The sequence below is a fragment of the Mirounga leonina genome, unplaced genomic scaffold, assembly GCF_011800145.1.
Source record: "Mirounga leonina isolate KUSES-001 unplaced genomic scaffold, KU_Mleo_1.0 Mir_129, whole genome shotgun sequence".
Taxonomy (NCBI): Eukaryota; Metazoa; Chordata; class Mammalia; order Carnivora; family Phocidae; genus Mirounga; species Mirounga leonina.
The window spans coordinates 41,174,917-41,192,258 of NW_023270323.1; the positions used below are offsets into that span (position 1 = coordinate 41,174,917).

The window sequence follows — 17,342 nt, forward strand, 5'->3', positions numbered from 1 at the left end:
TTTTAGGTGCAATATTAACAATTTGGAATATTCTTTAGATTATTTTTAAATATATAAACATCATGTGTGACTAATTTTTAATCTTAGTTTTGGAGGAAAAATACTCTTTTGTGGAAAAACAAAGATTATGACTAGGGCATGGAGGGAATCCAAATATTTGGGAATTCTTTCAAAAATGTTTTTTTCTTAATTTGCAATTATTTTTTCTGAAGTAAAATATTTGTATTTTGCATTACTTCCTAGAATTTTATTTTGGAGTTATCACAGGTCACTTTTATTTATCTTGGCACACTATGTTTGGTAGAGTAGGGTTCTTTTTTTTTTTTTTTTGACAGAACAGTTTATGAGTTTGGAGACTAGGTATTTAGAATAAATTTGTTCTATAGTTATGTACACACATACAGAAATTCGGCATTCGACTGTGTTCTGCTTCCGTTTTCATGGAAGGGTTTGCTTTGGGGACAGCTTATGAAAGGGCATGACCTGGAGATCAGGTTGGGGTAGAGAAATACAAACTTGCAGGTTTTCAGTGAATAGGCCACAGGGATGACATAAGCTGAAGTTCAGGAATGGAATGGTCTGTATTACGCAGCCGGCTGACAGAGCGGAGTGATGAGCCAGTCAGTCAAGAGGACAAAACCTGTGAAGATAAAGAGACTGTAGCAGTCAGTGTGTGCTCTTTTTGTGCCCCAGCTGGTGCAATGTATTATTTGCCAGGCCCTGGGACATCCCTAGCTGAGTAAATGGTGCCACTCTCCTTTGAACAATGGCAGTAAAAATCCTACAAGTCATTGCTAGTTCCTTTCCTTCACCTTGATGCCAAATTCACTAACACATGACAAATGTCAAGTCCTTTCCTTCTCTCCTGTGCCATTCCATCCTCTTACCCTGAGCTAGGATCATCTCACCTGGACCTGTGTAGTGGCTTTCCTGAGTCTACCTTTGTCTCCTTCCAGTCCATTCTCCAGAGGAGCTGGAGAGATCTTTTAAGAGAAGCCAGATCTTATCCCTCTCCAAGTGAATACTTTCCACCGAATTTTAATTTCATTTAGAATAAAATCTGATTTTCCTACAAAGTTCTAAATCCCTGGCTAATGATTTTGACCTCATCTGAAATTGCCTGTCACCCCTGCTTCCTCCCTTGAGCTCCAGCCACACTGGTCTTCTTTTTATGTATCAAATATGCTCACTCAATTTAGCGCTTTCTGTTCCTAGTGCTTTGCCTTGCTGCCTCTTTTTCATCCTCCAGATGAGTTCAAATGTAGCTTCTTCGGTGAGGCCTTTTCCTAATCATGCTTTCCAAAACAGTATCTTTCAGTGCCCTAACCAATCCTGTTTCCTTTATTCCCATCTGTTTTATTTCCTTCACTGCACATCACTTTGTTTAGAATTCAGAGTCATTCATTTAGTATGTATTTATTATATACCCAGCATATGCCAGGCATTGTTCTAGGCACTTGGAATTCATGAATTCATTGATGAACAAAAAAGACAAGAGAATCCCTGTTTTTAGGAAATTCACATTAGTAGGGTTGAGAGAAGAACAATACATAATAACACATAACTAAATTACAGTTGGGCAATTTGTTAGAATGTAGCAAGTGTAATAAAAAAATAGAATATGATAATACGGATGGGGTTTAGGGGCAGGATTCATATTAAATAGGGTTGTTATGGTGGGTCTCATTATTGTGTTGATAATTAGAGTTCTTTTGTTTTCTTTTTAGCTTCAGCACCAGTCAGCAAAGTGAATAAGTACTGTGCTTCCTCCAACTTTCATTCCACTTTGGGAAAAAAGAATATCATCATGTCAAGCATTACGATTGACCCAGATGTCAAGCCTGGTGAATATGTCATCAAGAGCCTCTTTGCAGAATTTGCTGTTCAAGCCGAAAAGAAAATTGAAGTTGTAATGGCTGAACCCTTGGTGAGTAGAGTTGACCTATAAATCTGAAATATTTTCTTAACTTTTCTATTAACCATTATAAACAAAATTTCTGAAGGAAATAATGTACTTGAAAAAAAATTAAAGGAAGCCAATCTGAAAAGGCTACATACTGTATAATCCCAACTGTAGGACATTATTAAAAAGGCAAAACTATGGAGACAGTAAAATGACTGTCAGGGGCTGGGAATGGAGGGACGGATAGGCAGAAGAAAGAGGATTTTTTAGGGCAGTGAACTTACTCTGATACTGCAGTGGTGGACATATGTCATCATACGTTTGCCCATACCCACAGAATGTACAACACCAAGAGTCGACTGTAGTGTAAATTACAGAACTTGGATGATTAGAAGTGTCATTGTAGTTTTGTCAGTAGTAACAAATGTACCACTCTGATGGGGAGGCTAGGTAAGTGTGGGATGGGGTATATGGGAAATCAGTACCTTCCACTCAGTTTTGCTGTGAACCTAAAACTGCTCTAAAAAAAATAAAGTCTTAAAAATTAAGAGATAAGGGACGCCTGGGTGGCTCAGGTGGTTAAGCATCTGCCTTTGGCTCAGGTCATGGTCCTGGGGTCCTGGGATCGAGTCCCATGTCGGGCTCCTTGCTCAGTGGGGAGTCTGCTTCTCCCTCTGCCTCTCCCCCTGCATATGCTCTCTCTGTCTCTCTCTCTCAAATGAATAAATAAAAAATCTTTAAAAAAAAAATTAAGAGATAAGTTAGTAAAGTTGTGATCTAGAAAGCTGTAATGACTTTAGAATCCACCTTGATAAGTTACTGCAGGTCACCAAAGAACAAAAATGATTTCACCGAAGGGGATTGTTGAAACAGATAAAACATAAGAGAAAATAAAGGAAAATCTAGGATATTCTGCAAGTTGATGATATGGCAGTTGCCAAACTTACAATAAAACAGTAAACTTATTTTTAGACGTATAGTGCATGAGGCATACTTAAGTGGTCTGAGAAGCTCCATGTGATTAGAGCTTATGGTAAAGAGGAAGGAAGAGAAAGACTGAAAACAAATGTTTGAGTCAGATTCTGAGGGGTTATTGAAGGTTGTTGTGATAGATAATACAGTGGTTAGACATTAGCAGAGAGAAGAGATTAAAGGCAGAGACTAGAGGCGCGCCTGGCTGGCTCAGTGGGTACAGCATATGACTCTTGATCTCTGGGTTGTGAGTTTGAGCCCCACGTTGGTTGTAGAGATTACTTAAAAATAAAATCTTTAAAGGCAGAGACTACTGTTTAGCTGTTGTATATAATTCAGGCTGGAATGAAAAGAGTCTTGAATTAGGGCATTAACAGTGGAAGTGGTTGGAGAAGAAAGTAAGGTAACAGAATTAGTAGAACTCAACAAATAGGAGTAGGTGTTTTGAGGGAAAGTGAAGGTTAAAAGTTCTTTGAAGTGTTAGAAGAGATGACATTAGATTAAAGAACATGAGAATATGATTGGGCTAGGAAAGGAGAATAAGATAATTTTTCTTGTGTGAATGGTAAGCTTGAGATACTGGTAATGTAAACCATGTGGAATTATTTTATTGGTAGCTGGGAATTCTTTGTCAGTGACCAGAAATGATGACCAGAAATAGAGATTTTGGCATCGTCTATGAGAGGGTGATAAAGCCAAAAGAGCAGATGATGATCAAGAGAGAGTGTAGAATAGCATTATTATTGTCAAATGATACAGAGGGGAAGAGTACAAGGAACACTGGGAAAAGTTGCTGGACTTGGGAATTAAACAGCCTCAAAACAGTTTTAGTAGGGTGATACAACTTTAGGAAATAACTTTGGGAGTTTGAAGGGGCTGGATATGTGATGTATCAAGATCACAGTGTCAGCTAAAAGCAGGATGATCACAATGAAGATGGTGGTGGAGGATTTAACAGCTGAAATTTATTTATTCCTTATGCAGCTGGGCTAGGGATAGGTTTTCACCAGTGATTTGAGACCCCAAGGGTTTGCTACTTGCCTGAAGCTCAAAGCCACTGAGTGGCAGAATGAGGAGTTAGGCACAGTAATGGCGTCAGAGCCTGTATGCTGACTCACTTCGCTGTACTTCCTACTGAGGAAGGAAAGGGGGAAAGGAAGAGAAGGGAGAATAGGTGATGACCTAAGAAAGGTGAGAAGTTGAAGGAGGTATTGTTCTGTGTTCTTAAGTCTTACTTCACTAAGAAAATTAACATTGCTAAGGTTGCCAAGGTATGTGAGTGGGTCTGCGCATGCCTGTGAGTGAGTTTCTTGTCGTTAAGTAGAGAAGAAACTACTGTTTGTGTATGTGAGGTCCAATAAATAATAATATGTAAGAGATCATTAGCCAAAACGTATGTTTTAAAACTGTGCAGCTCACTGTATTCAATTTAAATCATTCCACAGTTGCTTTATATGTAACACATTGATGATTTTGTTTTTATCAGTGAGTATATATTTACAGCATGTATATAAAGTTCCGCCTTAGAAATAAGGATTACAAGAACTCATAGATATGACTTAATGATTATGAGGTTTGATTATAAATGTGCTTAATCTATAAAATGTTGTTTTCTTCATCAGTGGTCTGTGAATTACTTGGTAGTGTGCTGCAGTAGCCAGCTTAACCACCGTACAATAAGAAAGGGAACAGGGGCGCCTGGGTGGCTCATCAGTTGAGCCTCTGCCTTCGGCTCAGGGCATGATCCCAGGGTCCTGGGATCGAGCCCCGCGTCGGGCTCCCTGCTCCGCGGGAAGCCTGCTTCTCCTTCTGCCTGCCACTCCCTCTGCTTGTTCTCTCTCTTTCTCTCTCTCTCTCTCTGACAAATAAATAAATAAAATCTTTAAAAAAAATAAGGGAACCACTTTAAAAAATATACATTAAAAAAGTTATGGAACATGGTGACTAGTTGATAATACTGTATTATAAACTTGAAATTTGCTGAGAGTAGAACTTAAATGTTCTCACCAAAAAAAAGGTAAATATGGACATGTTAATGAGCTCAATGTGTACATATATCAAATCATCACATTGTACACTTTAAATATATTACACTTGCATTTGTCAATTATATCTCAGTAAACCTGAAAAAAGAAAAATGTTTATGAAAAATTTCAAGTTTATATAAAAGTACAGATTATAGTGTAATGAACCCTCCAGGACCCATTGCCTTGCTTCAACAACTTTCTCTCTCTCTCTCTCTCTCTTTTTTTAAAGATTTTATTTATTTTTTTAAAGACTTTGAGAGAGAGAGAGAGAGAGAGAGAGCACAAGCGGGGGGAGGGGCAGAGGGAGAAGCAGGCTCCCCACTGAGCAGCGAGTACCTTGAGGGGCTCAATTCCAGGACCCTGAGATCGTGACCTGAGCCGAAGGCAGATGCTTAATGCCTGAGACACCTAGGCGCCCCTAAAGATTTTGTTTTTTAAGTAATCTCTATTCCCAACGTGGGGCTCAAACTCACAACCCTGAGATCAAGAGTTGCACCCTCTACCGACCGCTGGCTTCAGCAACTTTCAACTCGCACAGCACATTTAAAAAAACACTTCACCTATTTTATAAAATACTTATTTTTTATTGTATAAAATATTTAATCAATAGCAACACGTGGTATGGTCCTGTCCACTCTCAAATATTATGTTAAAGGAATTTTAATTTTGAAATACAAAGTTCTTGAGAGTAAAAGCATTAAAAGAAAATATGGGTGAAATTACCTTGTTTGACTGAGCTTATAAAATGGTGATTTTATGTCTTCCTCTTTTCTTTTTCTTCCAATGCCATTGTCACTGTCCTAGCTCAGGGTCAGCTTCACTCATATTAGATCATTGCAATAACCAGTAAATAAGTGCTTTATCACCTTTCCATTTGCCTTGCTCTCAGACTTTGCTTCATCTACAACAAGTATTATTACCTTTTTCCTTTAAAAATCTTGCTGACTTTTTGTTGCTATGGAATAAATTCAAGTTCTGGGTGGGTCATTCTAGCCTCTTCAGAGTCTTATTACAGTTTGTATAATGTCTCATGATTCTCCTATCCTGTCTCTCCTGTGACACTTAATGTATCCTCTATATATTCTTTTGTCCTGGTGTGTTTGTTCTTATTTATCTCTTAATCCAAAATACTCTTAACTCTCCTGTATTTTAAGCCTCTACTCATCCTTCCAAACTTCCCACATGTTCCTTCTCACATAGTGATCCTCTTCAAGCTATACGAATCTTTGTTTTATCATAATAATTTTTCATACTCCTAGATTCTGACATTGTCATGTTAATGGCTTACATGTTTATCTCCTCTGATGGGAGCTACGTGATACCAGGAGCCAGGTCTCCTCTGCCTTTTATAGCACCGCCTGTGGTGGTAGATGCCTAGTAGAAGGTGCGTAGTAAAGATTTGTATTTTAAGTTGACTTTAGCTTGAAAGAACATCGCTGTGGTGTGTACCCTTTGTTCTTCTAACAAGACATAATGTCATTGTTCCAGCCAGAGCTTTTAATAGTTCTTTCATAATAGTCTGATGCTGACTACATTTTATTCTGTAACTTAGTAGCTAATTTCAGGGACATCTGCTGTGTAATCTGAGATTATAAAATTTGGTAAATAGTGGTGAGGTTTCCACCAGAAAATTGATGTTTTTACCCCACCATTGTACTTAGAAGAAGCACTCCCTGCTTACTCTTCCTGACATACCAGGAAACCCCCCAGTGTAATGGACTGTAGCAACCAAGGACAAAGTTGGTTAAGCATCCGATTCATGCTTTCGCCCCAGGTCATGATTTCAGGGTCCTGGGATTGAGCCCCGCGTGAGGCTCTGGGCTCAGTGTGGAGTCTGCTTTGTCCGTCTCGCTCTGCTCCTCCCCCTACTCCCCCCGCCTCTGGAATGAATTTAAAAAATTTTTTTAAATTGTAAAAAAGATTAGATAATGATACGTTTAATACTGTGACAGTGTTTATATGATAGCTTCAAGTTTATTTATTGTGATTTCATTTACTGTGAAATTTATTCAGTCTATTTTTTTAGTAATAAATAACCATCCAAGATGAATCTCTTGAGTTCTTGAATGAAACTCTTGCAGGGTTACTTCAAAGAAACTAGCATCCATGGATTGTTACATAAAAGGAGACTAGCATGTCTCATGATCAGTCGTACAGTAAGTTACATAAAAATGTAGAAGCACAAATGTGAATGGATTTTGCTAAAAGAATTAATCTACCATGAAAATGAGAGAACTGGCCTTCTCATTCTCATATTAGAAGTTATAATAAAATAAGGAGACCAAAAGATTCGAACATTAGCGGAGCTTGATTTTTAGCCACAACTTCATTTTCATTTTAGGGGGAAGATTGGGGAAGGAAGGGCAATCATTAATTGAAATTGCAGCTTGCAAACTACATTCCAATACCTTAGGTCTCTTTCTTCCTGAAAGGAGGTGGATCAATCCTTGGTAATGATCTGGGCACATTCTAGCTTATCTGTTAATCTTTTAGATTGCCAGTGACTAGAAAAGAAGGTAAGAAAAAGGCTTTAACCAATCAGCTGCTCATTTAGACTTCATTTGGTTTAGGCCCAGCATTTTTACAACTCTGAAATATCCACAATTTTTTTTTTAGAATATTGAATACATATATGTAATTTATTTTTAAATTTTTTCTCCCCATATGATCTGTTTCTTCTGAAAGTTTTGACTTCTCCTTACATGTATGTCCGTTGTAACTTGTTCTATTTTACAACCAAGGCACTATAAACAGATTGGAAACCTGGGTGGATAGGCCTTTTTGACTGTGGTCTTCAGTGTGTAATCTCTGAATGAATCATCAATGTCAGATCTACTCTGGGGTTTGTCAGAGTCCCTAGAGAAGGTCCTTCCAGTACCCCAAATGACAGGGTTTAGCTGATGTTCTGGGGGTCTCGAGGCAGAAGATAACTGGGTTTTTTGGTATTTGGTATATAAATGTTTACTTGAGCTCCCTGTCTTCAGTGTGTTACCTCGTCTTTGACTATAGCATCCACCAGTCAGCATTTCTGTTTTGCCCTTTCCTGAGAAGGACAACCATTCTGTGGGTAAGGTGGATGGAGGATGGTCAACCTGCTAGGCAGACGGAGCTGGTGAAGGGAAGGAAAGGGAGGGGGTCTCAGTTTTTCTTAATTCTTCAACCAGCCCTCTTGTTTTTAACTTCACCTTTACCTACACTTTCAGAGTACTGTAGTTCTCCAAATCCTCAGGAATTGCAAAGTATTGACTAGATTATCTTTCCTTCACCCTGTATGGCAGGCTCACCCACTTTCCCCCTGTTGTGACCCAAATGTCATCTTTTCAGTGGTCCTTCTGTCTAAAATCTCACCCCCCCATCTCAGCCTCCTATCCTGAAGTCTGTCTAATAGAATAGATATTTTGGTTGTTTTCTCATTAGACTTTTTAGCCTCATGAGGACGGGGATTGTTTTTCATTTTGCTCATGGTTGTGTCTCCAGAGCCTAGAACTGTGCCTGGCATACTGTACACTCAGTAAATAATTTAGGTGAATGAGTGAGTGGCTGCGTGGAGAATAGACATCTGCCTTTTCCCCTTGCCTACTTAGGACTCACTCTTGTTGGGTGAAATGTGTTGGTTGGGCTTTTCCATCAGCTCTTTACTGTCTCTCCCATTCTCTCTAACCTTTTTGGTTTTAATTTTTAAGTCTTCTAAAAATTCTTTTACTCTTGTCTTGGTCGGGTTTTAGGAGAGAATGGAGAGAGTGTTCAGCCTACTCTCTTTAATTGCAAATTATTGAGATATTTCCATATCATTGTTATGCTACTAAAATCTTTTCAATAAACACTCTTGCTTTCTGTGGAGGCTACATGTTGCTCTTGGTACTCTATACATATACTAGGTAAAGAATCAAATTAGAACATAAAGGATTGGGAGCCTTAGAATCATTTTTAGTTTTTTCTTTCTTTCTTTTTTTTTTAATTAATTTATTTATTTGAGGGGGGGCATAGGGAGAGGGAGAGAAAGAATCCCAAGAAGACTCCCCGCTGAGTGTGGAGCCCAATGCAGGCCTCGATCTCATGACCCCGAGATCATGCATGAGCTGAGCTGGAATCAAGAGTTGGAGGCTCAACCGACTGAGCCACCGAGGTGCCCCTCATTGTTAGTTTTTTTATATTATTATGAAATAATGACATTATAAAAAGTAGAAATAGTTCTAAATTTTATATAACAAAAGTAAGGACTCTTCCATTCTATATCAAGATAAACACTGTCCATCTCTGTAGCACCTGCCACCTTTTTTTAAAATTTTTTATTTCTTTTTGCCACCTTTTTTAAAGCACAAATGGGAGGTTTTGTGTGTATTTATTTCTGTACCTAGATGTTTTTTTATTTTTATTTTTATTTTTTTTTATTTTTTAAAGATTTTATTTATTTATGTGAGAGAGAGAGAATGAGAGACAGAGAGCAGGAGAGGGAGGAGGCTCAGAGGGAGAAGCAGACTCCCTGCTGAGCAGGGAGCCCGATGTGGGACTCGATCCCGGGACTCCAGGATCATGACCTGAGCCAAAGGCATTCGCTTAACCAACTGAGCCACCCAGGTGCCCCTGTACCTAGATATTTTTAACAATGTAAATTGGAGATTATTCTATATTAGCCTGTATAAATTTGCCTCATTCTTTTTAATAGTTCAATATTATTTTATTTTATTTTTTTATTTTATTTTTTTAAAGATTTTATTTATTTGAGACAGAGAGAATGAGATACAGAGAGCATGAGAGGGAAGAGGGTCAGAGGGAGAAGCAGACTCCCTGCCGAGCAGGGAGCCCGATGTGGGACTCGATCCAGGGACTCCAGGATCATGACCTGAGCCGAAGGCAGTCGCTCAACCAACTGAGCCACCCAGGCGCCCAATAGTTCAATATTATTTTAATAAAAGAATATAACAATGTTTTTTACTAGTCTATTGGTAGTCGGTTTGGGAGTTACCTTAATTTGGGGCTACTGTGCAAAAAATACGGTAAACATTCTTGCACAAAGTCTTTGCATACATGCATGAATATAGAGAATAATTTCTATTCTTTTTAGTTGTTATAATGGATTGCATATGCATAAACATTTTTAAATGGTGTATCTTTTCAAAATGTCATATTGCAAGACACCACAACTGCTTGAGCAATGATGAGAACGTCCTCAATCACCCTATAATTAAATTGAGAGTTTAGTACAGAGTTCTTGATTAGTAATTTCTGTTTAGTGCAGCACACTTATTTTATGTTTTTGTACTTGCGGTAACTTGAGTATCCTTTTGCATTAAAAAATCATCTCTGAGTTCTTATTATGGAAAAAACAGTCTTCCTCCATTTCCTGGTTTAGGGAAAGCTCAGGGAGGATGTCAAATCTTTAGAAATCTTTGAGGAAGCATGAGTTTGTTGAGAAATAAAATATGTTAATATAAAACAACATTGTAAGTGTTTCTGAAAAGCTCTCTAATTCTGCTTGACCATTACTCTAGTGTATAAACATGCTGTGTGAGTAATAAACCACTTAGATCAGCAGTCCTCAAAATATCACTGAAGACCTTTAGACTTACAGTATAAAAGGGGATGGAATGAGGGGTGCCTGGGTCACTCGGATGGTTAAACGACTGCCTTCGGCTCAAGTCATGATCCCAGGGTCCTAGGATCGAGCCCCACATCCGGCTCCTGGCTCAGCGGGGAGCCTGCTTCTCCCTCTCCCTCTGCCTCTCCCCCTGCTCATGCTCTCTCTCTGTATCTCTGTGTCTCGAATAAATAAATAAAATCTTTAAAAAAAATTAAAAACAATAAAAGGGGATGAAACGAGTGCAAAGAAGCCACTTATTGTCTCCCCAAACTTATCTTAAATAAATAGTTCACATTAGGATAGTAAAGGCCCTTTAACTCACTATTTTTCAAACTTTTAGATACTTTTAGAAACAGTGTTCTATGGAACTGCTATAGGACTTTGTGTTTTACTGAAATTTTAGAGGTAATTGGGCATATGTGTTGTTGTGCAGAATCGTCATGTTGGATGTAAATGATGTGTAGCTTGGTTTTTGAAATACAGAACTTGTTCTGCAAGATAATCACCCAAGTGTGAAGGCCCAAGTGCCAAGGACACACCAAAAACCTATTCCTATTAAGAAAGTAAAGTGCCCCAGAATTCAGTTAGATCCCATTTATTTTTTTTAAATTTTATTTATTATGTTAGTCACAGATCCCATTTATATTAGTTAGAACATGTTTCATTGGTAGCTAGACTGGGAATTTTTACATTTCAGTGGCAAATATAATTGTGGATGTGTTTTCATCAACATTAGCCATGAATGACAGAAGGTGATAAGACTCTACCAGATAAAGAAACTTCAAAATATACATATTTCTAAATTCTCATTTCTTTTATAGAAGGATGATGTTCGTTTTTCTTTGATACACATTTAATACATATTTAAAATTCAATAAAAAAGCATAACAGATTTAGAAAATCATCCTAAAAATGTCAACCAAACAGCCACCATATATTTGAACATAATCCTAGCCATCTCCTATATTCAGGAAGTAAGTTAGGTAAGTATGTGTGGGGTAGCCAGCAAGGCAAGTAGGTAGGAAGATGCACAAAGGGGATCACACTGTATATGCTATTTTATTTTATTTTATATTTATTTATTTTTTTTTTTTAAGATTTTATTTATTTATTTGACAGAGAGAGACACAGCGAGAGCAGGAACACAAGCAGGGGGAGTGGGAGAGGGAGAAGCAGGCTTCCCGCCGAGCAGGGAGCCCGATGTGGGACTCGATCCCAGGACCCTGGGATCATGACCTGAGCCGAAGGCAGACGCTTAACGACTGAGCCACCCAGGCGCCCTGTATATGCTATTTTAATTTAATTATGTTATAAATTTTGTTTGAATTAGAACAAAAAGAAACTGAAACTAAAATGATTTAATTTCTGAATTTCAGGTAATATTTTCTTTTATACAGAGAATAGTTTTTTTTTTTTTTAAGATTTTATTTATTTATTTATTTGAGAGAGAGAATGACAGAGAGAGAGAGAGAGCACATGAGAGGAGGGAGGGTCAGAGGGAGAAGCAGACTCCCTGCTGAGCAGGGAGCCCGATGCGGGACTCGATCCCGGGACTCCAGGATCATGACCCGAGCCGAAGGCAGTCGCTTAACTGACTGAGCCACCCAGGTGCCCCATATACAGAGAATAGTTCTTAAGAGATCTTTAAAGTTGGGGCACTTGGGTGGCTCAGTCGGTTAAGCGTCTGCCTTCGGCTCAGGTCATGATCCTGGGGTCCTGAAATTGAGCCCCGTGTCGGGCTCCCTCCTCGGTGGGGAGCCTGCCTCTCCCTCTCCCTCTGCTGTTCTCCCTTTTCATGCTCGCTCGCTTGCTCTCTCTGCCAAATAAATAAATAAAATATTTTTTAAAAAGATCTTTAAAGCTAAATGTATAGAAACATACAGGCATGTACATGGAGGTTTGGTGACAGCTAGATTTGAAAATCACTTCTTCAAGACATCCAAATGGCCAACAGACACATGAAAAAGTGCTCAATATCGCTCGGCATCAGGGAAATCCAAATCAAAACCTCAATGAGATACCACTTCACACCAGTCAGAATGGCTAAAATTAACAAGTCAGGAAACGACAGATGTTGGCGGGGATGCGGAGAAAGGGGAACCCTCCTACACTGTTGGTGGGAATGCAAGCTGGTGCAGCCACTCTGGAAAACTGTATGGAGGTTCCTCAAAAAGTTGAAAATAGAGCTACCATATGATCCAGCAATTGCACTACTGGGTATTTACCCCAAAGATACAAAAGTAGGGATCCAAAGGAGTACGTGCACCCCGATGTTTATAGCAGCAATGTCCGCAATAGCCAAACTGGAAAGAACCAAGATGTCCATCGACAGATGAATGGATAAAGAAGATGTGGGGTATATATACAATGGAATATTATGCAGCCATCAAAAGGAATGAGATCTTGCCATTTGCAACGACATGGATGGAACTGGAGGGTATTATGTTGAGTGAAATAAGTCAAACAGAAAGACATGTATCATATGATCTCATTGATATGAGGATTTCTTAATTGTAGGAAACAAACTGAGGGTTGCTGGAGTGGGGGGTGGGGTGGGAGGGATGGGGTGACTGGGTGATAGGCACTGGGGAGGGTATGTGCTCTGGTAAGCGCTGTGAATTGTGCAAGACTGTTGAATCTCAGATCTGTACCTCTGAAACAAATAATGCAATATATGTTAAGAAAAAAAAGAAGGTAGCGGGAGGGGAAGAATGAAGGGGGGAAATCGGAGGGGTAGACGAACCATGAGAGACGATGGACTCTGAAAAACAAACAGGGTTCTAGAGGGGAGGGGGGTGGGAGGATGGGTTAGCCTGGTGGTGGGTAATAAAGAGGGCACGTATTGAATGGAGCACTGGGTGTTATGCACAAACAATGAATCATGGAACACTTCATCTAAAACTAATGATGTAATGTATGGGGATTAACATAAGAATAAAAAAAATAAAAATAAATAAAAAATAAAATATTTTTAAAAAAATCTTAAAAAAAAAGAAAATCACTTCTTCATAATTCATGATTTTGTTTAGTTATATTGTTTTTCTCATATTTTAAAACATGTCTGTTCTGTAACCATAACTTTCATGGTTGTGCACTACATTGTTCTAAAATTAAATGGATTTGCTGGATACCACTAAGAATGGGAAACTCAAGAACAGCCCTCAAGTTTAAGAATGAGAGGAAGTAATCTGCATTCTTTGTAGAAAGTACAGAAAATAAAAGTAAGCTAATTGTTCAACCACAAAACAACCTATTACTCTGTTTTTATTACTAGTATGTGGTAAATATGTTTCTAGAGCTTTAAATGTATTTATATATGTATATACCACCATATATACATTTTATCCTTTTGTAAGAGGATTATATCTGTTATTCTCTAATTTAATTAATACATTGAGGACATTTTCCCAATCTACAAATTTAGTTCTACCTGTCACTTTACTGGCTATACAATACTCTGATGTGTAGCTATACCATGATTTTTTTGACCCAAATTCCCCATTGTTGTACTTTGATGTTGCTTCGTATTTTTAACTGCTTAGATAATGTCCTTCTTATGCTGTTTGTAAATGTAGAACACATTCCCCCCTCCTCCGCCCCCGGGACATATTCTGTCTTTGGATCAAAGAGGAAATTAAATCAGAAATGATGTTTTTATTAGGATTCTCCAGAGAAACAGAACCAATAGGGTATGTGTGTATAAAGAGAGATTTATTGGAAGGAATTGGCTCACATGATCCTGGAGGCTGAGAAGTCCCAAGGTCTGCAGTGGGCAGGCTGGGGACCCAGGAGAGTGGGTAGTGTAAGCTCCAGTCTGAAAGCCCATGTTTCAGTTTGACATGGGCAAAGGGGTAGGGCTAGACTGATGCCCTAGCTCAGTGTAGTCAGGCAGGAGTACCTTCTTACTCCAGGGAGGGTCAGCCTTTTGGCTCTGGTCAGGCTTTCAACTGATTAGATGAAGCCCACCCACATAAGGGAGTCTTAATCTACCTGCTTTACTCAGTCCACCAATTCAAATGTTAATCTCATCCCAAAACATCCTCATAGGCACACCCAGAAAATGTTTGACCAAATATCACAGGGTAACCTGTGACATAAAATTAACCATCAGAGTGTCCAGTGTCCATCAAAACTTCTATCTGTCTAGGATTTTCTTTGCTCCCCCTTCCTCTCAACCCATTGCAACATAGAATCACGCCCATTCCTTCACTCCTTTGTTTTCTACTGGGTGGAGGCCCCTTTATGCCCCCAATGTCTTCCTTCCTTCCTTCCTTCCTTCCTTCCTTCCGTCCTTCCTTCCGTCCTTCCTTCTTCTGTCCTTCCTTCTTCTGTCCTTCCTTCTTCTGTCCTTCCTTCTTCCCTTCCTCCCTTCCAGAGAGGGAGAGTGGGGGGAGAGAGAGAATCTCAATGTGAGGCTTGATCTCATGACCCTGAGATCATGACCTGAGCCAAAATCAAGAGTGGGATACTTAACTGACTGAGCCACCCAGGTGCCCCCCCCATGACACTCTTTCTATACTAACTTTAGACAGTAATCTGGACTGACCTCTTTTGAGTCATTTCTTCATATAAGCAAGGAAGAGTGCACATGCAGGTGAGAGAGGGTGGAGAGACTTTACTACCAGTTATGTCCCCAGACCCATTGTTTGAAGATTAAAGGGTCTAAGCTTTCCACAATGAGTCCTCTGAGTCCTCTTTGGTTCATGGATGTTGCTTGCTCATAGTAGGAACTCAGTTGTTTTTTCAGCAAATAAATGAACATAACAAATGGAAAGTTAAAAAAAAGAAAAAGGTTCCAGTACTGTTGTGTGCTGAAGGAAGACACAACACTAAACTGGAAGCTTAACTTAATAGGAAGCAACCATACTGAAAGGTCACCTCACCAAAGTATCATGTTTCACTGTCAATATGCTCTTTTTTTATGTAGTACTCTTTTCCCTTGGCTTCTGTGATACGCAAGTTCAAATGGTACAAAAATCTTTGTAGTAACAACTTTCCACTCCCAGTCCCCAACCCTCCCTTTATCCTAACTATCCAGTTTCTTTCCCCATTTGCAAACACTTATTTCTTTTTTTTCCAAAGAGGTATTCTGTGTATGTAGTAGCAAGTGTGTGTGTGTGTGTGTGTATTAAAAAGAGGGAGTCTTACCTTTGTTTAAAATCTAATTACAAATGAAAACAAAAACAAAACCAACTCATGAATCTGTTAATATATATAAGATTTCTCATATTTTGTATATATGCTTTTTTTTTTTTTTTTTTTTTTTAACCATAGGAGAAGCCATTGTCTAGATCTCTTCAAAGAGGTGAAGATCTTCAGTTTGACCAGGTATGCCAATTTCGGGGGGATATATTTTCCTGAAAGGAAAATGTTCATCCTAACAGTCTGGTCCAAATATATCCAATATTAAGAAATTATTTTATTTTGTTTAGTGATCCTTTATATCATTACACATTAGATTCAGTCTGAAATTGGTAGTTTGTTTTTTAACAAAGTAAATAGAAGGAGTTATGAACTTTGAACTTTATAGTTCATGGAATGATCTGTGAACTTGATTGGTTTCTGTCATTTATTATTTTATGATTTTATTTGACACAGAGAGAGAGATAGTACAAGCAGGGGGAGTAGTAGAGAGAGAGGGAGAAGCAGGCTTCCTGCTGAGCAGGGATCTCGATGTGGGACTCGATCCCAGGGCCCCGGGATCATGACCTGAACCAAAGGCAGATGCTTAACCAACTGAGCCACCCAGGTGCCCCGGTTTCTGTCATTTAGCATCTTAAAACTTTTACTTTTCATTGGTAATCTCTTTATTGTGCCCTTTGAAATTTTCTTAAAACGTTTCCAATTAACATACCTCAATCTTCCCTGGTGTACCAATTCACACAATTCTCACATAATAATATTTTACCTTTTTTTTTTTTTTTTTTTTTAAAGAAAGGGACAGAAGGGGGTGGACAGAAGAGGGAGAGGGAGAATCTTAAGCAGGCTCCATGCAGGCTCCATGCCTAGCATGGAGCCCGACATGAAGCTCAGTCTCACAACCCTGAGATCATGACCTGAGCTGAAATCAAGAGTTGGACACTTAACCATCCAGGTGCCCCATAGTATTTTAGCTTTTAACTTTTGTTTTTTCTTGTTGGGGCTATCAGAACCTTAAGATAGAACATTAATACCTAAAATTGAGTGTGATATTCCTATAATGTTAATTCTTTCCTCTTCTGTCATAATTATGTTCATTCAAGAATTGTTTTATTATATATTGTTTGCAAAAACCAATAACCCAGATTAGCTCTCCATTTGTACCTAGTATTCCTGTACTACTATTCTCATAATTATGTATCTGGGAAACAGAGATTAATGTTCATATTAGTTTAATTGACTAGATAAGGATGACTGGCTAGAATTACCTGGTGGACACTTAACAAGATATTGTATTTTCTGGATTCTGACCCAATTCTGAATCAGAATTACCAAGAGCAGTGCTCCAGCACCTGTATTTTACAATAGCTCCTAGGGGATTCTGATGCATACACTTAGTGAGTAGCCACTGGTCTAAGAAGAAACCATAGATAGGAAGGCTAATTCTCTGTTAAAGTAATATTAAGATCACTTTATATAAGGCTCTTCAAATCTCAATGCTACTGCAAAAGGTATTAATTATTACTAATTAGTAATTTTTATTTATTTTATTACTATATTATTTTAAAGGTATTTAGATTATTCAGATCTTAAATCCACTAATGAATAAATGTATAATCAGAATTTGAAATCCTATTAAACAGTGTTTTTAAGGAATATATCCATTTGTTGTTTTTTTTTGTGTAAATGATTAATGAAACTTTAAATAGTCGTGCCCCAT

The 17,342-nt window shown here is 38.5% G+C and overlaps 1 protein-coding gene across 3 annotated transcripts in view; it reads left to right on the forward strand.

The window, feature by feature from the left end:
- The window catches only part of FRYL (FRY like transcription coactivator), a 259,607-nt gene that overhangs the window by 112,774 nt on the left and 129,491 nt on the right, over positions 1-17,342 (forward strand). For all 3 annotated transcript variants that reach the window (XM_035005015.1, XM_035005016.1, XM_035005017.1), the window contains 2 exons: positions 1,728-1,927; positions 15,758-15,811. In XM_035005015.1, coding sequence (XP_034860906.1) covers positions 1,808-1,927; positions 15,758-15,811 — 174 coding nt within the window. In that variant the 5' untranslated portion in view covers positions 1,728-1,807. The remainder of the gene's footprint in view (positions 1-1,727; positions 1,928-15,757; positions 15,812-17,342) is intronic.